Source organism: Hypomesus transpacificus, chromosome 10 (genome assembly GCF_021917145.1).
Source record: "Hypomesus transpacificus isolate Combined female chromosome 10, fHypTra1, whole genome shotgun sequence".
NCBI classification, from domain to species: Eukaryota; Metazoa; Chordata; class Actinopteri; order Osmeriformes; family Osmeridae; genus Hypomesus; species Hypomesus transpacificus.
The window spans coordinates 9,322,801-9,347,629 of NC_061069.1; the positions used below are offsets into that span (position 1 = coordinate 9,322,801).

At 42.5% G+C, this 24,829-nt stretch overlaps 1 protein-coding gene across 1 annotated transcript; it reads right to left on the reverse strand.

Moving 5' to 3' along the window:
- Window positions 1–14,039: 14,039 nt before the first annotated feature.
- Window positions 14,040–18,317, reverse strand: cahz (carbonic anhydrase). The gene is made up of 7 exons (XM_047028150.1): window positions 17,944–18,317; window positions 17,428–17,625; window positions 17,137–17,255; window positions 16,916–17,008; window positions 16,636–16,698; window positions 16,352–16,507; window positions 14,040–15,033 (listed from the first exon to the last, which is right to left on the reverse strand). The coding sequence occupies exons 1-7, from the start codon at window positions 17,975–17,977 to the stop codon at window positions 14,914–14,916; spliced, it is 783 nt and encodes a 260-aa protein (XP_046884106.1). The 5' UTR covers window positions 17,978–18,317; the 3' UTR covers window positions 14,040–14,913.
- Window positions 18,318–24,829: the final 6,512 nt, after the last annotated feature.

Sequence of the window (24,829 nt, forward strand, 5' to 3'; positions counted from 1 at the left end):
CTAACTTCATATCATGTTTTCAAGGACTGCTTTGTTTTTTTGATGTCAATACAAATACTAAAACGTTGTAGCTCTTGCGCCTTTGACAAAAAGAAGAGAGCCAGCTGAACATGCTCTCCATGAGACAGGAGTTACTGGGGGATTACTGTCTGCATCATCTGTCTGCAAAGGAGAGGAGAGGACTGCACAAGATGATGGACAGAACATCCATGGACAGACAGGAATAGATTACAACAGTCATTTAGATGTGTAGCAACAGTAGATTAACGTTCTATGATCTGACAGATTGATTTATGACATCTGTTACATGTACTTTGTTAATTAGCCCCTCTTACGCAACATATTGTAGCTCGATTAGTGCCATCTTATTTCAAAACGTTCACTAGGAAACGTAATTCTTTCATTTCCCAGTTGCAGTGAAAATGATTGAAGGTTAGGGGCAAGGTTGTGAATGCAACTCTGGTTGGAGTTAGGGTTAGGGATGTTCACTGCTAATGCTTGGATCGAGACAATCCTGATCAAGTACCAACTTTAAAATCCTACACCTCACACACTCCATAAAGGATTTCTTTGGGTTCTGAGAGACCAACCAAAGTTAAAATCCCACTTGGCCAATCATGGTGCAAAGTGAAGGTACACCAATGTTCTTATAAAATCTCCAAGTTTAGTATAGCTTTGTCTATCAACCATCTTGAAGATCCTCATTTATTTGTTGCCTTTTGTAGACCTAAGCTAGATGCGAAATGCAAACTGTAAAGAAAGTGCAAATAAAACACACTTCTCAAAATTCTATTTTTTTTTTTATACATTATTTTGTGAAAATTCAAAACAAAGTGAGACTGCTAATGCCTTCAAAGGATTCAAGATTCTGCTTCCATATACATCCCGTGGGTTTCTGTGCTGTTTGTGGAACGTACCTCAGTGAAGTCAAGGACACGGAGGAAAAAGGCTGAGAGAATGGAGCGGCTGCAACTTCAAAGAGGAGTGTCAGAGGAATCGATTGGCAACAAAGGGATGAAACGCAAGAAGCAACGTAATTGATTTCCTGATCACGGAAGCTAGTAGTTTACGGTTTATTATGGCAAAAGTTTTACATTATTTTCTACCTCTATCTTTCTTATGTTTCTGATCTATATCTCTCTCGTTCTCTATGCCTTCACTCGCCGTCTTTTTTTTTATCAGACACTTCTAGACATACAGCATTTGTGGTAGCTAGCCACCTTATTCAGTAAGTAATTTAGTGGGAGTCTAAACTCATATGAAACTAGTATCAGTTAACTCAATATGCACCAAATAACCAACTTCTGAATCTCATAGGGATATATTCCTCTATGATTTAAAATGATTTAAGTCAAAAGTCAAAAAGAGAAACCCCCCCAAAATGTTGGACACATACGTTTTTTTGAATAGCAACCAACAGAACTGCCTTGCCCTTTCAGTGTATGAACCATTTTTAGAGATAATTAGCTTTTCCTGAGGAAGGCAAGAGAAGAAAGAACATGGACCAGTCCCCTCCATTAGAATGTGCTATTTCATCCATGACTGTATCAAATGCACACAGGGAGTCCTTTCATGTACATGGTGCTGTTTTGTTCTAACTTACCCTGACCACCTACTGGGCCTCATTGAAACCTGTTCCTACTGAAATAACAGTATGAGCTGCCTCTTTGGCATCCACTCTCATTACAGTGCTGCCTTTCATGTGTTCATCTCAATTAGACGCATTGACTAGACACATAGTCAAGAACATGTTTTAGTACTTCTGAGGTACAATACGGCATCTCTTCATTAATGAACAAGTCACCACAGGGAAGAATCTTCTATGTGCTCATGTGAATCCTATGTGTAGAGGTAAGTAAGATAAAATAATGTATGTGATCTTTTGTACAGTATGGCACATCGATTAAGTAACTGTTTACTGTTAAAGACAGAAGGCATTGGATTGGAAAGAACAGTGATCCATGTTTCGGGCAGAAGTCCAAGTCAAGTCAGCCTACAGTAATAATTCACCATTTATACTGTTCAAGTTAATGTGACTAAAGAGTGAACATAATTGTATTCTCCAGCAAATGCTAAACTTCCCTTGTGGATTGTCTCCAAAATACAGACATTATACAGTGAAAACATATTTAGAAAGTCATTCTATCAGGCAACATACCATTCAGTAATGCTACTAATTTCTGTAAAATATGTCTCATTTTCTTTGGATTCATGTTATTCCAGGGCCAACATCTTACCTTCAACTCAGCTAGCATCAGCAGTCATATAACCTTCATGAGACATATATTTGATACCCTTCACTTCAACACAGATCTTTTACTGCCACTCCATCAGTATTCACTGTGTAACATAAAAGCATGTGTGCAGGCTTTAGAAACCCTGTTATTTGAAACAGCTTATTGTTCTCATCCCAGAGCCCTGGTCTGACACGGCATGTGCTCTGGCAAAAGGTTCTGAATTCTAAATCTCTTTGCTGATCAATGGAAATGATTACACAGTCAATTCATGGACTGCTTCTACACAGGGTGTTTGTGGATTGTGTGCATTCAAGTTTGTAAGTGAATGTGAGTTTGTGTGCTAGTGTTTTGCATACCAAGAGACTTCACTCTGGTATCTAGCATATTGTGTCAATAATTATGTTATCATTTTGAAATGGCGCCATACGGTTCAGTCACAGCAGGGAATGTCTTTTCCTCAAACTCAATTAGGCGATTAAAAAGAATCCCGCCTTTTACAATACAAATTGGAATTCTGTGTGGATAACCCCTTCAGGTCCTCCATCTGGGGAGGGAAGGGGGGGGTAAGTCCACCAATGTCTGCACCTTTCACCTTCAAATCCAACAGTCCTACTCAGAGGTCTTCCCTCCTCCCAGGTTCACCCTGACTTCCCATGGCAGGTCTGGACATGTGTTCCCATATTCAGACAAGCATGCACACATCGAATCATAATCCTCCTGCATACCCTCAGATTGAAGCCCAATCAGAGCCCAAGTAAGAATAGGAATAACCCCCTGGCAAGAGCGTGATTGGCCATAGCAAGACCATCATCCGTCAGTGGGGGGTCTGGCTATTTCCACAGTAATGGCTGATTACCACTATTGACTGAAGTGTTTCAGGTCATGGTGACCTGCTGGTCAGAAGCAGTTTCATGTGTTCGGACAGTGCTGATAATATGCGTATGGAACATTACCTTCCATACTGTAAAGCGCAGGGTGGTTGCAGATGCCCAGATACATTGTCTTTTTACCTTGATATAATTCAAGTAGTATTGGATGGTATCTCAATGTTCTCTTCCCCCCCTATGTGTTAGCTCAGCGGGATGAGACATGCAGATATTGGTAGGTAACACCTCTTCTATTCTCAAGGTGGACTCGGCAAGGAGAGAAGAGATAACAGACGGGCAGTAAAAGAGAAGAACAGAGTATTAATCCGTCATCTCTATGCATGCCGGTGCCCCTGCAGTGTGCAACTGTGATGGAAGAAGGGCCATGTGTGGCTGTGCTACATGGCGCTACAGAACTGTTAGCACAGTCCAATATGGAGGAAATTGTGGATGTGTAAGAAGGGTGGAGAGGAGTGGAGAGGAGAGGATTTATACAATGGAGACCCTGCCATCTAGAGAAAAAAAAATGGTACTACAAAATATAATCCGTGTGCATCATACTGTATGTCATACAAAGATCACGGGAATTCAAGTATATTTCTTTGATTATTTGCTTCTGGACAACATCTTGATGTCACACGACTAAAAGATAAGAAATCAAACTCAAAGGACCATACTCTCACTGTGGCTCACTCGACCACTTGGCCCTGCACTCTCCTCCGAGCCCTGATCACGTTTCACTCTTGTCTCCTTCACGCTAATTAAAACCTGTCAACCATGAAATAGACAGTGGTGGGGTTCCTTATGCCAGGCCAGGGCAGTGGGAGGAGGCAGACTGCCAGTTCTGCTCCCACACCACACAGAGGCGCAGAAGGGAGCACTGGAGATATAGAAATGGCTAATGAACTGTCCCACGTCTATTAAATTAGCTGAGAGGAGAGAATTAATTGTACTGGGGTGATGAATGTGTGAGGGAATGAATAAAAGAATGGGTGCATGATATATTTAATGAGTAGACAGATTAGGAAAATATTCTTAAGAGAGTGTGGTATGCAATTTGAGTAAATTGTTCAATTCTTTAGTCAAGCTTAATTTCATTCCTCAGTTTGATTAATATATTTCATAAAAACTCAAACCCTTGTTTTATGTTAAGAGTTATGTTTTGGGAAAAGTTTCAAATTTAAGGAAATTATAATGGCCACAACCCTAACTTTACCAATGCAAAAACACAACATTTGTGATATCTGATGTTGTACTGTAGACCAACATAGTTACAGTGATGTAACAAGTCTATTAGCCATATCCAGGAACAAACCTTGTTCATCGGTAGAATAAGGGTTGTAGCCATTTGAAGGCTTTTCACAAACCATCATATTACATTTGTGTTTTAGTTGTTGTAATTTCTGTATTTTTAATAACTGGCTCCAGAAGAACCACTTGTACCGTCACAAAGCAGCCATCGGGTTGCGCAAGAGGCTTACAAATGTTGACTGGGAATCCCAGGTTGGGTTGCCACCCTTAAATGTGTCCAATCTGAGTCCAATCTAAGTGTCCACTAGATGGCAATATTTGCCTCCTGTGGCGAGGTGGTCAATTTAAAAGAATGTATACGATTTTGTTGTTGCATACAAGTGTTCTAATTTGATGTATGTGCTGTAAAGATCTACACCAACATCAATAGTATAAGGCTCCAACATGAGTACTGGTTATGCTGTAGTCATGAGATGAGTCAAGACATGGACCGTTGAATAATATGGTCATTACATAAGTCTATCAATTATATGTAACCTGATGGAATATTGTAATGGTTACAGGATATTGGTTTTCTTCAAGACTGTTCTCACCCTTATGGGGTGAGTTGGTCAGCTAATGTTTGTATTTTGGCCCACGGTTATCAGTCAATCAATATTTTATCTGTAAACAGAGATTACTGCTTAAAGCTTTTTATGGCAATTCATTTATCATGGGCACTACATATGCCCCGCACTGTATATTCAGTGGTGTAAATTGTTTTTCACAAAGCTAAACACATAATGTCCACAACCTGCTGAGCTTTAGACTGATCACATCTCTAGTATCAACAGAAAGAGAGAGAGAGAGAGAGAGAGAGAGAGAGAGAGAGAGAGAGAGAGGAAGAGACACAGAGAGAAAGAGAGAGATTCCCAGAGAGAGAGGGGTCAGATGGCTGAGCGGTTAGGGAATCGGGCTACCAAGCAGAAGGTTGCCGGTTTGATTTCCAGCAGTGCCACATGAAGTTGTGTCCCTGGGCAAGGCACTTCACCCTACATTCACCCTCATTGCCTCGGGGGATTGTCCCTGTACTTACTGTACGTCGCTCTGGATAAGAGTGTCTGCTAAATGTCTAAATGTAAATATAGAGAGAGAGAAGGATCTCATAGAGTGAAAGAGAGAGAGAACGAAAAGACCTTCAGACACAGGCCCCGAGCAGCAAGTCTCTTGTTAACACCATTGGAGGGACCAGAGGTGGCCACACTGAAGAGCTCCATGGCTTTTGTACCTTTTCATTCAAATCCTTAAACTTGAAATAGATACACTCATATCATCTGTATGCATACTTTGCATAATGTTCTGATAGGAAAGTGTCATTTGAATTTGAAAAAGTATTTGAATTCTAAAAAGGAAATAATGACACAAAGGTCTGTCTGTCTGTCCATCAGACTATAATCATCTGACTCCATCTGTCTCCCTGCCTGTCTGCTTGCCTGTCTGTGTACTTGCCTCTCTGTTTTCTTTCTTTTCAACCCGCTTATTTGCCTGCCTTCTTGCCTGCCTGACTGTCTGCCTGTTGGTTGGTTGGTTGGTTGGTTGGTTTGTTTGTTTGTCTGTCTGTCTGTGTGTCTGCCTGTATGGCTTCAAATGGTCACGTAGGCCCAGTCCAGTAACCTTTCCTGCTTTTTCCTACCCGGGGTTTTTTTTGGCCAGCTGAGTATGTAACAGACATAGCTCAGGTCCCAAACAAACAAACCAACACACACGTACGCTCAACTTGTACAATCAAAACGAAAAAGCTGCAATGCTGCATATCATATTTAGGTTCTGATACCATCCACATCATCTATTTACTGAGTTCAGAGTGAGTTGAGAAAGATAAGTAAGAATAAACAGGAAGCTTGTGGGCCTGGTGCACTGAATGTGGGCAGTACTTTCTTAGAAGTTGTTAGGTTGGCCGATCCTTTTTCAGTTCTTTTTTTTGTCTATGCAGAGAAAAGGCATTCAATCTAAGCTCTCATATCACATCATGTTTTTCTTACTCTTACGGTCAATTGAAAGCAGCTACAAAAAATGTTTTAATCCAAAAAATAAGTCATCATTACATTTTAAACAGTTTTAAAAAGCTAAGTAGTCATACTGTACATATTTCTCTGAGACCTACCAGTCACCTCTATTACATGTCATGAATTAGTCTAGAGTATATGTGCTCTGTTTATGTAACATGGCTATTGGGTGCACTAAACCCTGCTAAGATTTATTAGGTCCACTACAATCTGAGGAAGACATCTGTTTTCAATACCAAACTCTTACTATACGCTTCCATAGCTATAAGCCCCGCTATAGGTTTGAACACTAAAGCATGATTGATGGTCCATGTGCTGGGTTCATAGAACGTACAGTACTGTGGATTCCACTGGTCAGTTTAGCTGGGCGCTCCAGGTGTTCAAGTTAGACATCCCACGACTAAAGAAGGACATTTGTAAGTGTACCCAAGGTGGTTTGGTGATTGAGGATGTGACAGTGTCAGATCTAGCTTGTGTTAGCTCCCAGAGTTGATGCTGGCAGTATTTGGCCCCAGTCATACGGTGCAGCAACTGGAGGCCCAGAGAGGACCAGGATATTAACGGCGAGGTCATGTAGAGGTTGGCTGTTCGCAACATGTTTGACCCAGGTCAGCTAATCGCTGAGGAGCCATGGGAAAGCATTTTCCCCCAACGCACGGCAATTACAGTAACTCATGGAGAACGCCCCAGCTTTCTTTAAGAACCTTTCCTCGCACAGACTTCACGTAACAAGCCTCCAATCTAGGCTTGTGATAAAGCAGAGCTACTGGTTTGCCAGATATGGACCTACGTCATCTCTCTTAGCATGAAAGACCAACAGCAGAGAGATATCACTACGGAGTCTATCAGATCAACCCCAGTGATCTTTCTCTTTGAGTGTTTTTAGTGAGTTTCAAATGCTTTTTTATTTATTTTTATTCTAATGGTTATGTAAGACCATTTATTGGTGAAATAGTTGTACATTAAACCGGTGCTGATCAACAATAGATGGTTGTGTAACAGCTTCTCTGTATTTTGGAGGTGTATCTTCCTAACAAGGCACAATTTCAGAAAAAACATGTTGATAATAAAGTTTAAACCAAAGATTACAACCAATTTGAGTTTATTTTACTTTTGTTTATTGAAGATCATTAAAATAAGGCTTGACACAAGTTTTTCGTTTTTAGCACCTCTTTTTTCATAGTCTAAAACGTCAACTCGTGTCACAAGTGCTGCCATAAATTACCACTGTAGTATTTCTGCAGTCTATTTCCTAGTGTCATCACTTAGGGAATCACTCAGCAACAGGTGATGATTTCATTAGCCCAGAGCTGCTAGCAGGGAGTCTCAGCTAATTAACATCACCAATTCATCACCATGTTTACAGAGCAACCTAATGTGCACACAGAACATGCTGGAACTTGCCCTGTTTACCACAATTGGTAAGATGGAGTTTGGAGTGTGTCTGATGTTATCTGTGCAGGTTTCAAATAAAGGATAGAGTATGGTTTCAGCTGCCCAGAGCCGAAGATCAGATCGACTTTAATATACAGATTCCTGTCCATCAACAGTAACGTTATGTTTTGTATGTGTTTACCCAACATCGGATGTTGAAAGAGGAAGAGGAAGAAAGGTTTTACTGATGGTAAGGCCATGTAGAATGGTGCATTGTGGGCGTTGAGGGAACTCAAATCGAAGGCAGAAGGAGCCATCTGCCGAGGCTCAGGCTACTGTAACCAGAAACACATGTCCCCACGATGATGCTACTGCACACACACAAACACAAATGCATTGCACAAACATTGTGTGTGTTCCCACACACACTCACACACAGTGAGTGATAGTTTTAGCTCAGCTGTCTAATTTCCGGTCGTATCAAAGGCAGACGTTGGTTGAATAATAAGACATTGTGGGTACTGAAGACAAGAGCGCTCGATTTACAGTTCTTGTGTAGGTTCTTCTGTTATTTTCAACATGTCTGTATGATAGATATCATTCTATATTTAAAGTCTACATCATCCTGTACTGCACCTTCCCATACCAAATGGTTCAGTCACCATGCCACAGTCAAGACTGGGAACTCAAAATCATCTCCTTTATAGGTCATGCTGAAAATCAATGACCCTGAATAAGTCCAGTCCACTCCCATTTAAATAAGATATATGAGAATATAGTCAAGAATAGACAAATAATTACTAACTAATTTATACAAAATGTGTTTGCAAGGTCTTATATAATAAAAGATGATGCTGTCTGAGGCACTCATCTTGTAAGTGTGTCACCATGGCTCCTCTGTTCTACATTCTGTTGAGGTGAGAGTTAGACATCCCACACATGGTGATTACAACAGTTGATACACCTCCCAGAATTAGTGCTGTGTAAAATGGATGAGGCTATCACACTTTGATGAGCCTCAGATTAACAAGGCGGATGAAAGAGAGCAGAAATTTACAATTTGTCATTTAGCAGACACTTTTATCCAGAGCAATTTACAGTAAGTACAGGGACATTCCCCCAAGGCAAGTAGGGCGAAGTGCCTGGCCCAAGGACACAACAGATTTTTTGCACAGCCGGAAATCGAACCAGCAACCACTCAGCCATCTGACCCCCCTGCATAAATGTCAAATTAGATTTCTAAGCAGAGACTCATTCCAGTACTGAAGGTGAACGGACTGGATGGTGTCCACCCCACGACCGTTTACCAGATGAATTCATGCATCCTGTTTGTGTTTCTAGAGTCCTTAACCTGTCATATGATTTTTTTTCCTGTCAGCCTGCCAGCTCATTGCCATCCTAATCTTTTGTTTCTGGTCAAACAACAATTCTCTTTTCATAGAGCCATGTGAAGCTATCTTTCTCTTTCTCGGAGTCTCTCTCTTTTTCCAAATCAAGATGAGATATGAACATGCAGTTGCCATGGTGACCATTTCCACTGAGCCATGGGGAGTGTGTGGCATTGTGGGATTGAGACTGAGAGAGTGACAGGGGGGAGGGGTGGTTTCAGGGTGGTGGGGGCAGGGTGGTGAATTAGTGTAGTGTGTGTGTGTGCGCAAGAGAGAGAGAGAGAGACAGAGAGAGAGAGAGAGAGAAAAGAGAGAGAGAGAGAGAGAGAGAGAGAGAGAGAGAGAGAGAGAGAGAGAGAGAGAGAGAGAGAGAGACAGGGAAAGAGACACAGAGAGAAAGAGAGAGATTCCCAGGGTGTCCCAGTGGAGTGGGGTATCCCAGTGCCAACTAGCCAGTCAACCAGCCAGGCAGAAAACCAGTCAGTCAACCATTCTGTGGAACACAGTAATAATGAAAGAGCTCGTGAATGGTGTCATTATAGTCTGTGAATGGCTCCCATAGCTCCCTGTACCCCTAATGAGCACTGGAGGCCCCTGTCAGATGTACCAAGCCAAGAGGAAACCTCCACACAACCTTGCTCCTGCCCGTCTCTCTGCCAGCTGTCATGCCAGCCCACAACTGCTACTGTAGCCGTCTTTCCAACCCGCCTGGTTCAGCATTCATCAATGTCACTTTGATCCAATTAAACCTTTGTAATCACACTTATGATGCAACAGGGTGTCCTGGAAGATTCTGGACACCCACCGCCACACCACCCGAACAGACCCTCCTACAACACAGGAAGATCCATTGGGCCAATAATTCCAACAGCAAGTAAGACAGTTTAAAAACAGTGCAGCGTGTGTGTGTGTGTGTCCACAGAGATGCATGTTGTTATAGGTGTGGATTGGAGAAACTGATGTGAACCAAGCTGCACCCCTATCATCCATCCTGCTGCCCGCATCTGGATTGGATTTCATCATTGTGACACTGTACTGTGTACCATACAGTACATGCCTTTGAGAAAGAGTAAAAGTCCAGGCCAAAGAGTAAAACATTTGAGTCTACCTGGCCATAGGAAGATGATTTACCACACCAGATAGAGTAAAGTACATTAAAATATCTATTTTAAAGGTGTTTTCAAGGAGCCAAAAGCCCTTCATTCACAGAGAAAAGGTTTGTCCTGTAACCAACCTAGTTTGTTTCAGTCTTTTCCAGTCATACAATAAATCATCCATGTGTTGAGGACTGACACGCTTTCAAATGTAAACAAAATATCGTTCTCAGTGAGCCTTGGACGGGGCTTTTGTGATTCATCCATTTTAAACGAATCACCCGGTCGTTTGTTGTGTCAATACATTATATGACCATTCAAAAGTAGCCATGCTGCAATGTCATTACGTTAGACATGACAGACTGTGTGTGTGTGTGTTTGTGTTTGTGTGTGTAACTCTCCCAGTGTGTGTGTGTGTGTTTGTGTATGTGTGTGTAACTCTCCCAGTTAGAAGATAACTGTTCCAAGGAACTCCCTTTGTACAACATGCTTGTGGAGAGATTAGCATAGAGAAGACCCCACCCTGCCACCAGGCGCACAGTGCCTGAACAAACACAGGCACACAGTACTGTACAGTGCACAGAATATACACATACAAATTCACACACACACACATTTTTTAGACGACACGACAGCATACACTAGTGCTGGTACTCCATTCATTTTTATACAGACATATTTGAATCGTAATGACATAACTAGTGGTCGAAGGGCACAGTTAAGTACCCAGCTGGTGAAAACAGCTGTATCATTGGTTTCCATTCTCCGATCCACAGTCTCCAGACTGTGTTGAAGGCATTGCCCTTTCTAAACAGATTACTTTGCTCAGTGATGGGTCAAAACACAATGGCCCTGCTTCTGCTTGTTTTCAAAATATGGCATTTACGTTGTACTCCAAACCCACCCCCTCACATGCCCCCCCCCCCCCCTCCCCACCACCACCACCACCACACACACACAAACACACAAATACAACCTAGACAAAGCTGCTTTGTGCTGTCACTCCAAAGTTTGTATTCCAAAGAGACAAAAAAAAAGATTCAGTTTAGTCCCTTCCAGGATTATTCAATCATTGTGTTTTGCACAGTACTTAAGGAGACTCTATGGTCAGGACAGAAAAACCTGCAATATCCATTTAATATGTTCCTGATTACAAATGTGGCTGCCGAAGACAAACGCAGCAGGCCTGACTGCAGGTGTGTAACAGTGTCAATCATCACCTCCCATGGCTTCTCCTACAACTGCTATGCTGACTGTACCTGTTGTTCCCCCCGACTGATCCGGGGATCTCAGCTAGGATCGAGGCCTGCCTCACAGACATCTACGCCTGGATGACCAAGCACCACTTCCAGCTGAACCTCGCCAAAACAGAACTTCTCATCATTCTGGCCAAACCCTCCATCTCCCATGATCTCTCAATCACCCTGGGATCGGCAACTGTGACCCCTTCATCCTCTTCCAGGAACCTTGGGGTTACCATGGATGACAAACTCTCCCTCACAGCCCACATTTCTGCAGTTTCCCGGTCTTGTAGATTCACCCTCTACAACATCCGGAAGATCAGGAGATACCTGTCTGAGCATTCCACCCAGCTGCTAGTCCAAGCACTTGTCCTCTCAAAGTTGGACTACTGCAACTCGCTTCTCGCCGGTCTCCTAGCATGCGCAACCCGCCCTCTCCAGAGGATTCAAAACGCAGCAGCCCGCCTGGTCTACAACTTACCCAGACGCTTCCATGTTACCCCGCTCCTTATCTCCCTTCACTGGCTACCCATCACGGCCCGTATCAGATCAAGACCCTGGTACTGACATTCCGAGCGGTGAACGGGACTGCACCAGACGACAGTTGGTTCGATTCCCGGCTGTGACAAATGACGTGTCCTTGGGCAAGACACTTCACCCTACTTGCTTCGGGGGGAATGTCCCTGTAGATATTGTAAGTCACTCTGGATAAGAGAGTCTGACAAAATGTAAACTCCATGCTTTTATGGTTCTTCCCTTTGGCACTTATTTGTTTTTTCACAATGTATGGTTCATGTTTTGGCTACCCGCAAAGTTTGGGGCTATCTCGTTGTTATGACCTATGCACTTTTGTAAAGCTCTCTTTTGGAAGTCGCTTTGGATAAAAGTGTCTGCTAAATGAATTCATTTTATGTAAATGTTTAACACTTTGTTTCCCCGAAGGTTGACATCTGGTGTTATGATTTGAAAATTGGGCATGAAATTGCCTAAATGTGTATAGAATATGTTCCTTTGGGCAACATGTGAGTGAGTGAAAGTGCAGTGTACTGAGTTCGGGGGCTTATGTCCTTCTATTTCACTTGAGTGCAGCCTTCCTAGAAGGAACTTGATCTCATTCTTAAACCTGAATAAAGCCTTCATATACTTCAATGGTGCGTTTGTTTTTGTGCAAGCTTCAATGCTGAGCTCATGCCATACCTCCGATCCCTGCACAGTTATTCAAGTGTAGAAAGTGATCAGTCCTTAAAATAGTACCATACACTGTTTTAAAATACATTTATAAACCTTTACCTTTGAAACCTTTTACTGAAGTCCCACTGCTTGTTGACAATCAACACACCCTCAATGTGCAATGCTGAGGATGGAAGAAGCACAAAAAAAGACACTTGAAAGATGCATTGTAACAAATATTTGTGTTGTTTGCATACAACTATAATCATTCATTTATTTTTTATTGCAGTATGGCAGATGTATTTGGGATTATTGAGTTGCTACTCTCTTTGTCTGTCTAAGTTTACTTTATCATGGTGAGATGGCCTGTGGCAGAAATATGGAAATATTATTAATCTTTTTTATTACACATTTCCCTTTTCCCTCAAGCAATTGCTAACTCTTTCCCTCTTCTTTATCTGATTTGATCCACATTATCCCTCGTTCTCCGGCTCCCCCCCCTCCACCCTTCCATGACTCTATCTCTGTATTTTCTCTTTCATCCTGTTCAAAGTTGTCTTCCCCTCATTCCACACCTGTCTTCTCAAATTGTCTTCCTTTTCTTCTTGTTCATTTCAGGAAAAAAGCAAGAGACACAGAAGGAGAGACAGATATTCGCATAATATGTTGTTTACATTTGTTAACTGCTGCATTACAGTAAAGTCACAAAATAACAACCTTTACCCTTCCACAAAGCATGAATGAACGAAGCCAACTTCACCTCCAATTGGCCACATTGATTCACTAACAAAGGCTCCTTTGCATAGGTGGCCAAAAACATCTTATGTAAGCATGGGCACAGACATGGGCACAGACATGGGCACAGACATGGGCACAGACATGGGCACAGACATGGGCACAGACATGGGCACAGACATGGGCACAGACATGGGCACAGACAAATAATCAGCCACGTCTGGATCATCATTACTGTAACGAGACGTGAACTGGCATCCACTACTCTGTCATCAGTGAGGCAGTGTCTAGTAAGACAAAGAATCTTTCTCTCTGTATGTCTCTACTCTTTTTTTCGACAACAATCTCTCCAAGATTTTTGTCCACTTTTACACCCTATAAAGGGGTTGATATTGATCAATTCTCTTGTATCGTGGAGGTGACAGGACTGTATTGGATTACCACGAAGTTAAAGCCTGAGTTAACTTTTATTACAGTAATCTTGAGTTTTAATAATCTAAAGCAAACAGCATGTTTGTCACTAAAGTTGAAATGACTGGGTAAAGGATAAATTAATCTTAGTGTTCTGTCAGAGACTGTGCTAGAAATGTTTTTAAACCAACGGTAAAGACAAGAAGAAACAACAATAACTGCAGTCACATCATCAAATACTTTTTTATTGGTCAAATTTCTTTTCAACTTTTTAACAGATTTGCACAGAAATCGACAATTTGACAACAATTCATAATTCTCTGTCTTAAAATCATCCATGGTCTTTTAAAAAGTTACAACATAATGCAAGACATCAATGTTCTTAAAGGTTATATTTCTAAAAGCTAAAGATAACATTCCACTGGTCTCTTTCAATGCATTTCAGCAATTTTATTCTGATGAGTTGGGTAATGCACTGGTTGCCACACTTACTAATCTTCCTCAAATGTTTGACTACGCAACAACATAATAATGCACTGGGGTGGTAGTTTGTGGTCACTCACATTAGACAAACAAACAAAATACAATGAAGCTGCAATTCATAGCAACAAAATAAGATATGGAGTATGGAATTCACTGGAATGCATTTAGGATAGTCAAGGCATTGTGTAGAAAGTTTTTTTGCTTTCTGAGAAGAGTGAAGGACATGGCAGAATCACCATGTGCTGGCTGTTTCACCAACAAGGCCTGGGTGAATCATTCTGTCATCTGCTCTGACAGAGGCAGCTAAATGACGTTAATCTGGGGTGATCCGAACCCATCATCATCTGGGATTATTTGAGAGAGAGGCTGGATACCGCCCAACACGTTTAATCTGGGCTGGCTCTGATTTGCATCTTTTGCATTGCTTTTTTCTGCTGTATTGAGGCAATGGATGGTTTGCTCAAATTGGTAGAAAGATTTTCAGCATGATGGCAGTTTGATACATAAAATGTATTATATGTCTAATCTGGAAGCTTTCTGAGTTATGGGGTCTATGGCCAGGGGTCAGGAGGTCAGGGGTAAAGGTTAAGGGGTAGGGGTGCGCTCATCACCTGTCGTTTACTTGAAGGAGGCACGGACTACGCGCCCCTTGAGCAGCTGCGGGGGGCGGTAGTTGTCCACCATGCAGCAGGCTGCCTCCCCTTCACCTGAGAACAGCAGGCTGCGGAACTTCCCCATCTGTCAGAGAGAGAGAGACACAGAGAGAGAGAGAGAGAGAGAGAGAGAGAGAGAGAGAGAGACAGAGAGAGACAAAGAGAGACAGAGAGAGACAGAGAGACAGAGAGACAGAGAGACAGAGAGACAGAGAGACAGAGTCAGCCTTTTAATTACAATGCTTATTGGGATGGTAGTTACGTAAATAGTTTGGACTTCAAAGTGCCTATATTCCCATCCATATGTAAGGATATGGGATAGAGCACAAAACTGTTTTCTGGAGGAGAAAAAAAACCAGACTGAAATCATTCTCACCATCAGTTCTCATGAGAAGTGAGTGAGTTCTGAGATCCCCTGGTCTGGCCACAAACACCCAGACACCCAGACACCCAGACACCCAGAGAGGGGGAAGCTACGGTGACTCCAGTAGGTGAAAGGCCTATAGCATCAGCTACCAAGTTCCCAGTACCAAGTACACTTCTCTAAACACCTTCACTTATCTTAGATTGCACATGGTGTCATATAGCCCTCCCTGAAAAATTACATGTTTACCATGTTTACTTTATAGAAGCATGCAGAAAGGCGTATCCATAAATAGATTCTCAAAGACCTATTTAGTTGGTGGAACTCAACCGAGGGATTTTTAATTCCAATGTGTCAGCTATGTACTGTTTTCTTGTGTGTGTGGTGAGTGTGCGTCTGTGTGTGTCTGTGGGTGTGTTTGTGAGTGTGCATGTGTGTGTGTGTGCATAGTAAGTGTATTTAGGATTTGTAGTCGACTTCCATATATATTTATAGACTTAAAAGAGAATATTTGGAGAAACAATCTGTAACCAAAGCCCCAGGGCAGACATGACACCAGTCAGTGCTGCATTGGGAGGGTGTACAGTACACCACTTTCAGAGGAGATCTACACAAATATCATACAGTTAGCACCCACTACATAGGCCATTACGTGGCACTTAGATAAAGTAATCTGCTTTGCCAGCCTTGACCCTCCCTGTTAGCTCAGCTGCCCAAACTAAAGCTCTCTTGTTATGAAACTTACTCTGCGAATACTGCAGGATTGAACCTGAATGATTCATATGTGTAAAATAATAACATATTCATCAACTTCCTCTCTCAGAAACCTAATGTATATGAACTGCCAATAAAACTGTTGTTCAGCACGGAAGTAGTCCCACATAAACACACATACAGACAGACACACAAACACAGATAAAAAGATGAAGAGGAAAAACAAGCCTGTCTGTAAATTGACCTCACAAAGAACACTGTGGATGATGGGAAAGATAAACCAGCTGACTTTTCATGAACTCTTTTGTTACAAATGAGGAAGTACCTGGGCAGGGCTGACACTGATTGGCTCCTTGAGGACAATCCAAGTGACGCTCTCCAGCAGAGGGGGTGTGGTCAGGGAGCCATCATACGTCCAGTAGTCCAGGGAGCCAGGCAGGATGGTTTTGGGGTCAAAGTTTGCAAATGTGGTCTGCTTTCCCTACGGGATGAATTAGTGGAAATTAGAGAATCTTGAGCAAACTGGTTTGGTAAACTGGTTTGAGCAAATTGGTTTGATGCATACTTAAAAAATGCTCTTAAAAATATACATTTTATTTTGTTCCATACCTTTGATTTGATAGCCTCCAGACTATCTAGGACCTTCTGCAGTCTAGGGTTTGCAGCTCCAATCTAGCAGAGAGAAGATCGACCCAAACTCAGCAACAAGCAGGCATTGTCATTTGATCTACACACTACATTACACATTTAGTCATTTAGCAGACGCTCTTATCCAGAACGAATTACAGTAAGTACTGGGACATTCCCCCGTGGCAAGTAAGGTGAATGCACTAGAATGGACAAACTAGATTGGTGCTTAACCATCAGGGGGGGGCTTCCAATAATGTACCTTTAGAAACACGCCCACCACAGCCAGTCCGTCCGGTTGGCTGGCAGCTTCTCCAAAGCTGGGGTACTTGGTGTTCCAGTGAACCAGGTGGAGCTGGTGGTGGGGGAATTACAACATCAGCACACACAGATACTGTAGACGGGATACATAAATACTCAGGCAACATCCTATACTCATCCCTGATGAGATTATATGTGAGACAGGAGCTCCATATCGGGTACCTCGCAGGGGAAATTGATCCCATTGACGGTGTGCTCAGATCCCCGCTCATCACTGGCCCCCCAGTGGAAGTGAAACTGCCTCAGTCTGTAGGTGCCAGCAATGGGGCCTCCAGTCAGGGCTGAGGAGAAGAACAGTTTAGAACACACACACAAGACTCAGAACACACACTCAATCCAACTGAGCATGAACAGTCATAGTGGGTCAGAGTGTTTCCTCATACTAACAATGATAAGAACAGTGCAATAGGTATTGATGTTTAAAAGTATCAAAAAATGGCAGTGGTCCCTTACTAGAAGTGTCGCCATCATCCACAAAGTCCACCTGGAAGGAGTGCCCGTTGTTGAGGATGCCCTTGGAGTTTGAGGGATCATATTTCAGCTTGAGAGGCTTGAGAGAAGGGTCAAACTGAGCCTGTGTTGGGATTATGTTAATTGGAGACTGCCTTGGGCCATTGGCTACGGGAAAGCCCTCTGCCCATGTACCAGGCCCTGCAGACAAGAAAGAAAAGTGTGAGTGTGTGAGTGTGCTAATAGAACAGGTAAGCTACGGTTTTCCAAAGTAAAGCAATATTTTTAAGGGGCTTGTACATATAAGATGTTCAGTTTTGACTACTTTATGAGAAGTGTGTTTATTCATAATAATTCCAACCATTCAATATGTGAACATTTGTTATTTAAAATGGTTTTCAATAGTCAGCACGGACGGGACATTCATTTATTGCAGACACATATTTGAATTGTTTGGTTTTGTTCAATGATTCAGTAACCTTAAATAGTATGAATAGCCAAAGCAAAAATATCCCTTACCGTTACTTGGTCCATATCCCCAGGCGTGTGACATGTTAACTGATATGTGCTCTTGTGCAATTAATGGTATAATCCAAACTGCAAGGCTTGCACCTCAAAGCAAGGATCTACAATTTTGTGGCAAAACCTTGGACAGCAAGTGTCAGGGTTTATATAGACGACCCACCGGCAAGTCTCACACCTCAAGTCGGTGGGCTTGGCCTCGCTGTCGTAGAGCGGACCAGTCATCAGAGGAGGTCCTCCAGTGCCATCCGTAGATGATCAGCGTCATATGGTCTTGCAACTCCTCATCCCCGTCCTCGTGTTAGCAAAGCGCAGACGGAGATAGAATGAATGAAGTACACTGTGGACCCTGTTGACCGCGGGCAGTCGAGGAGCGCATTCCAAACAATATATCTCCGCCAGAGCTTTGATGTTAAATTACACACGTCTGTATGTGGTTGCTTCAGCACGGTCTCCTTGGCAGGCGTCTTATTGCAATATCCCGAGAATAGATTTTATTGTATTTTGAGAGGAAGGCATGCTGGTGTCACTGACCTTGGGATGTTCCCTGATGTATTTAGTTTTTGCCAGATAAAGAGGATATAGGCTATATAAACGTGCATATCGTGCACGAAATAACGGAAAATCAGTCGGGTTGCCGCGTTGATTTCTCCGGTGAACTATAAATAATGTGCCGCTTCTAGACAGCGTATAACCCATATCTTAAAGCGCAATCGCTTTTCATCCGCCAGCATACATTTTTTAAAGGGGCCACGACATGTTATATTATTGTAAATTGAACATACTCCGGTCAACAACTGTTCAGTAGCCTACAGATAAAAATACTTAAGAATATGTCTACTATTATATAATACTATTTTACTATACTACTGGTTACGGTTACCATTTATTTAAAATACATGAATTTATATTTGTGTAAATGTCCACCTGTAAAAACAGTCGGTTTGGGTTGGATGCAAGCACAGAACACTTAGGTACCCTACGCATTTTCTGCCATCTAGTGGTAAAACATGCTACATGCAGCACGGCTCCGATTGGTTGAGAAATCCTTAAAACCTGGAATGATGGAGAGCGCAACTGTAGTCTACACAAGGACATACAATCACTGGATATAGAACACCTTTTCTGAATGAATCTGATTGTGAATCTGATCATAGGAGCAGTAGAATTCCCCAAAACATCTAAGAGCAGATTTCCTGTATTTGCTTCCCCAGGAGACTGTGTTCTGCCCGGACAAATCAGCCACAACATCTCAGGAACCAATTCAATCAGATACATTCAGACCTGTGAAAAGATGTAAATGACTCTTTCATGGCACAGATGTGATTTTGTCCCTGGCGTGGGGAACGATGAGATGGGGGAGCTGACAGCTCAGAGTGAAGCATCATACACCATGCACTAGCACTGGGGAGGTTAGAGTGTGAAGCTAGATCATTTAACACTTCTGCTCATTCATCTCTCTGACAGGATGGGATATGACGTCAGGAGTCTTGGTAAGCCAATGTTGAGGTTATCGGGGTTGTTGTTATTACAAGGTATTAGGCCGAGCACTGGCCGAGCACTGGGTACGTTTCATAAAAGCAGCGATAACAATCACTCATATTCATTGGTGACTGTAGAAGAATGAGAAACACAGGGCAAGTTCTGTTAATTCCTTCTATTTAGTAATTTCTGTGATTTTGTGGCATTTAGATTGGTTAAGCAGCACTTACACATTACTTTGACATTATGAAATAGGTGTCAAACTATTTGCAGTGAATGTAGCTCCAAACTGCCCACCATACAGTAAGAGATATGTCTTTAGAGACTGTGCCACACAATGTGTGACCAACATACATAATAATGTTCTGCCTCGTGCACAGTTAGCCTACAATGAAACAGTAGTGCGTAGGCTTATTAGACCTGAGTGAGTGACGACTATAGGCTGCCTGTCCATCAATTTTAACACTAAGAAACACTCAGTATTTTCTGCTTCTATTGGGCAACTATATAGATTACACATTCTGATTCAGCGTGAATCTGTAGAGATACGTGGTACCTTAAATGACCACCTGAATACGCATTTGTTTTGTTGACCATCAACTCAATCCACTGAGTTGAGTGGTCCACAATCTCGCGCTGGTCTATATTGAGCGCCGCTATTGTTGCAAGAACCAAAATCTGGACATGGATCACATTTTAGAGTGGCTCGATCATCGGTATTACAGTAACTTTGAGCATAATTGTAGCCCCGTCAAAAACTCCACGTCGGGTCTTGTTGGTATCTTGATTTCCGCTACATGCTTCCTCTCCTCTCCGCGCTGTCGCGCTGCAGTAGCAGCAACAGAGCGAGCCGTCAGGTGCGTGGATGGAACGGAGGCTCTTGCAATTTGATATCCACATACCACCACTCGTTCTCTTTCATCATTTCAGATTCGATACAGACGTCATTTAGGATTTACTCCATTTCTCCCCATTCATGAATTATGATTTGACAAGGAACTGACGGTAAGAAAACAAAATATTTCTAAATTTTGAACGTCTTTCGAACGCATTACTGTTTCAGGCTCTGAACTGTATTGTTATATAGTTATCCTTACATTGACTGACTGAATGGTCTTCAATCAGACAACTACATATGCTTAAACAATTGCATTTTTATAGCAGAATAGCAGTCTACCCCTAAACACCGCAGCCACAGCCATACTCTTGTGCTGAACTGTAGGCTACATCCTTTTGCGCTCCAGATAGCATTCACAGCGCTGGGTTAGTCGTTTGTGATGATTAACACAAATGCAGCGAACATTGGAACATTAGTGTTGTATAGGGATTTTGTGAGAAGCTTATTCTCATATTTTCTGCTGTTTTTTCTGCTTGGGTGGAATCTAAGTAGAGCAAACCCATCTGGGCTACCAACAACGGTACTGTTTAATGAGTGAGGCAAGTTGTGAGCTTCATATTGTGCTATGGGCAAGCAAGATAAAAGGCAGACTCTACTGATCAATTTTCTGTGAATGGCAACTATTATTCAACAGGTAATTCCTCAAAAACATTTAAGTGATGGTTACTGTTGGCTGATGGAGTTTGTAAAACGGATGTTACAACTTCCCTGAAGCTAAACCCTTACAAGTGTAACGAAACGAGACACATTTATTACACACCCACATTTAGAAATGCCATGTGCTGCAACTATTTGTCATGCTGCTGTTTTTCTCCTGTGAGAGATTGGAAGACAGATAAAGAGACGTTGTGTGCGTGTATGTGTGTGTAGGTGTGTGTGTGTGTGTGTAGGTGTGTGTATGGGTGTCTGGTGAGAGATTTAAAGAGAGAAAAGAGACTCAGAGAGAACTTGGGACCAGTGTAAGGTTATTGCCTCCTGACAGCCAGCTTGAATTGGAAAGCTATTTGATTTATGAGCTTAAAAAGATTACATTGAACTGAGACAAGGAAATTGACAGAGGGGTTTGAAGTTAGATTTCATCTAAAGTGCTTTACCTAAGGAGTAGTGTACAGTAGACATCAGGCCAGCAGTTGTCAGTTGAGTTCCTGTACTTGATTCCTCTGGGTTTTAAACAAGCAACCCTGAACTTATTGGTCAGTGTGTTACCCAAACTCTACTGCGGGACAGAGATTCACAAGTATTAGTACATTCTTTAAGAACGCCCGCATTTCTGAGTCAGTCTTGACAAAGCTGCATTAATAACATGGAGAGAAGCCAGGCGTCATCTTCAGCCTCCGCACAGTCCTGCGCTCGCTCGCTGTGTGTCAGAATTATTTAAGGATTACAGAGATGTCATTTGGAGATAAAGATAGACAGCATACGTACACAGACTGCCCCCACAGCCAATATGCGTTTTTTGTTCTTCAATCATCCAATACACACACACACACACACACACACACACACACAGAGACACACACACAGAGACACATATCTGAGTAGGTTCAACACTTTCTTGGAGTTGCCTAATGTTGGTGAGCAGCACACTGACAACCTAGTCCTGGAGGGGGGACAGAAACGAGTCAAACTATTTTGGAGGAGAGCAGAAAGGGGGGAAAGAAATGGGGGAGAAAGAGAAGACGAGCCGAGAGAGACAGCAAGTGGGAGGGAGAAGGGAGAAAGGGAGACAGGGAGAAGAAGAGAGAGAGAGGAAGAAGAGGAGGATGAGACTGGATGCGTAATCATATTCATTAGAGCCGAGCCAGTCAGTCCACTGTGTCAAGTCAACTGGCACAATGTCATTTAGTCTCTGAACAGCATGTCTTCACTATCCTCAGCCTGAAATACAAGCTTCATAACAGTAGAACTATGCAGAAATAGCCTAGTGGCTGGACTTTGATTCAGATCTGCAACCTCCCACCAGGATGCAATGTACTCCAGTGTATGATGTTGTAAGATAAGCTCTGAAGAGGGAAAACTGCCCAGATGGACACATGCAGCATTTCACAATGTAGTCCTTTTTTTCTTAGTTGTATTATTTCATCTGAGAAAATATACCGGAGACAGCTACTACTATTCAATGCAACCATTGTAGTGTCTCACTGTTGCTTCTACGGTTCATTACGTAAGGTTCAACCCATTGACTCGCTAGATGTCAGTGCTAATGTTTTTTGGACTGTACATAGAGAGAGCCAGATCCTGCTGCTGAATTGCTCCAAGGTTTCCTTCTGTAGGGATCGTGTTCACTGTCTTCCCTCACAGCTGGGTCTCGGGTGTTGGTCTCCGTTGGTTATTGTAAAGCCCTTTATGACACGATGGCTCAGTCTGATTCTTGAACGGACCCCTTTGTCTTTCGTCCTCTGCTCTCTGGAGTGAGCAGCTGTTGTCTGCTCCAACTGACTTCCCAAACACGAGGTCCCGTGGACGGGTCAGTCCAAGTGAGAGCCACTCCCCCATCGTCCACTGGGAGGTGTGTTTACCTGTCCACGCTTTTTGAAGCTCACACGTTTGACTGCTGCATTATGGGGAGTTTGCATCTGGGATTGTGTAGGGAATGGAGGGACATAAAAAGACTACGGTTGGTTTGTACTGTCAAAGAAAAGACACTACAGGATGAATTGCCTCGTTGAAAAAAATAATTATTCTAGAAATGAGCATTTTACTGATGAACGGTAAAAAGAAGTTCATTAATAGTGCATTCGAAGCATTCATGAGTGTCGTGAAGTTACATTTATACTTAAGTTATGACATACTATTTGATGTTCTTAAGCATTTACAACTAAGGCATCTTTTAAAAACTATGAAAAATGCCTCATTGCATTCAGTGTTGTTAAGTATGATGTCTCAAGGTCTGAGATGAGCAGAACATGTGGTTAATTTGGATTAATTTGCATAACTCACTGCCTTTTGCATGAGGTGTTAAAGTATTTCTGTTCAGAGGTTTGTAAATGAGTGAACAACAACATATGTAGTACCACCGTAGCTCTGCCTGTTGAAGCCTTACTGCTGCAGCGGCCGGGGTTTCCACGGTGACCAGTGGGAGGAGGGGCACGGCGTGAACATCAAGCCTGGCTGAGAAGCAGCATTCACTGCAGCCCATCAAAATGCTCCCCATGTATGTTGCATCAATCAACCAAATGCACATTATTTCTAGTGTACTGAGGAATGGTACAGTATTGAAGCTTTGCCTTTAGAATATACAGTAACTCCAGATCAGGATTAAGTCTGATATGTTCTTCACATGACAGGCAGGGTGATGACTCATGCTATAACCCGTAACAGGCAAGGGCAGAGGAAGTCGGGCTAATCAGAGTCTCTGCTTCTTTAAGGATGAAAGCAGTCAAGTGAAATGACCCCCAACTGAGACTGTTATGAACCTTCATGCATCATGTCTTGATGTTTGAGTGTGTGTGTGTGTTGGTGTGTGTGTGTGTGTGTCAGTGAATCGTCTTCTTAAATAGAACTGTGTGAATGGAAACATTCCCCCCATGCCCTGTCTTTAGCCTTTCTCTGTTTTAGAGAGCCAAACACTTTGATCTGTATTGAAATAAAGTTATTTTCCCCAGTTGGTTTTACAAGTTATTTAACTTGTATCTAACAATCATGAGCGACTTCCTTGTAGGCAGATAGATTGTGAGTCGAAGTAAAGAGAAAGCAGTCTTTGACTATCGTGCACAGGATTGTGTAGTCTCAGTCTTAATCAAATACACATACCATTTGAGATATTGTTAAAAGTAATTGGTTAAGATCTATAGCCCAGGCTACATCAGACTGTAGGAAGCCAACCCTGTATTTGTGTCTGTGGTCTGTAAGGAGGGGTTAGTAGGTAACTGACTAGAGGGGCATGTGGAGGTTTTCACTGCTACATCTGGATCACAGCCAGTCTGGCTGTCACAGAGTTCATGGTTTGGCACCTTTACTAGTCTTTTCAATCCAGTGTCTTGTTTTTCCTCAAACGTCTGCTATTCTTAGTCAAAGAGACAGAAACCGCAGCTCTCATTTGACAGGTTGTGTATGTGTATGTGTGTGCGTGTGCGTGTGTGTGTGTGTTTGTGTGTGTGAAAGAGAGATAGAGAGAGAGATAGAGAGAGAGAGAGAGAGAGAGAGAGAGAGAGAGAGAGAGAGAGAGAGAGAGAGAGAGAGAGAAAGAGAGAGGGAGAGAGAGATGTGAATGTGATTTTGTGTCAGTTCACCGGATGTTCACGTTTCCCACGACAATGAGTTGAGGAAGGATGGCAATTATGTGCAGTTATCCGTGACCTGTTGCAGGGGAAAAATATTATTTTAATTTGAGGCTCGTTCAATCATCTGAACACGTCTACAGTTTAGGGCAGTAAGTTTAAAACGACATGTCTAGTATCTTCTGCTTGCTCTGTCTGTATCTCTCCATCTCTATGAATGAACAGAATTAGGACCTGAAAGTGAAAAGCACTAACTCTAACCCTGCCTGCAAATTGATAACTG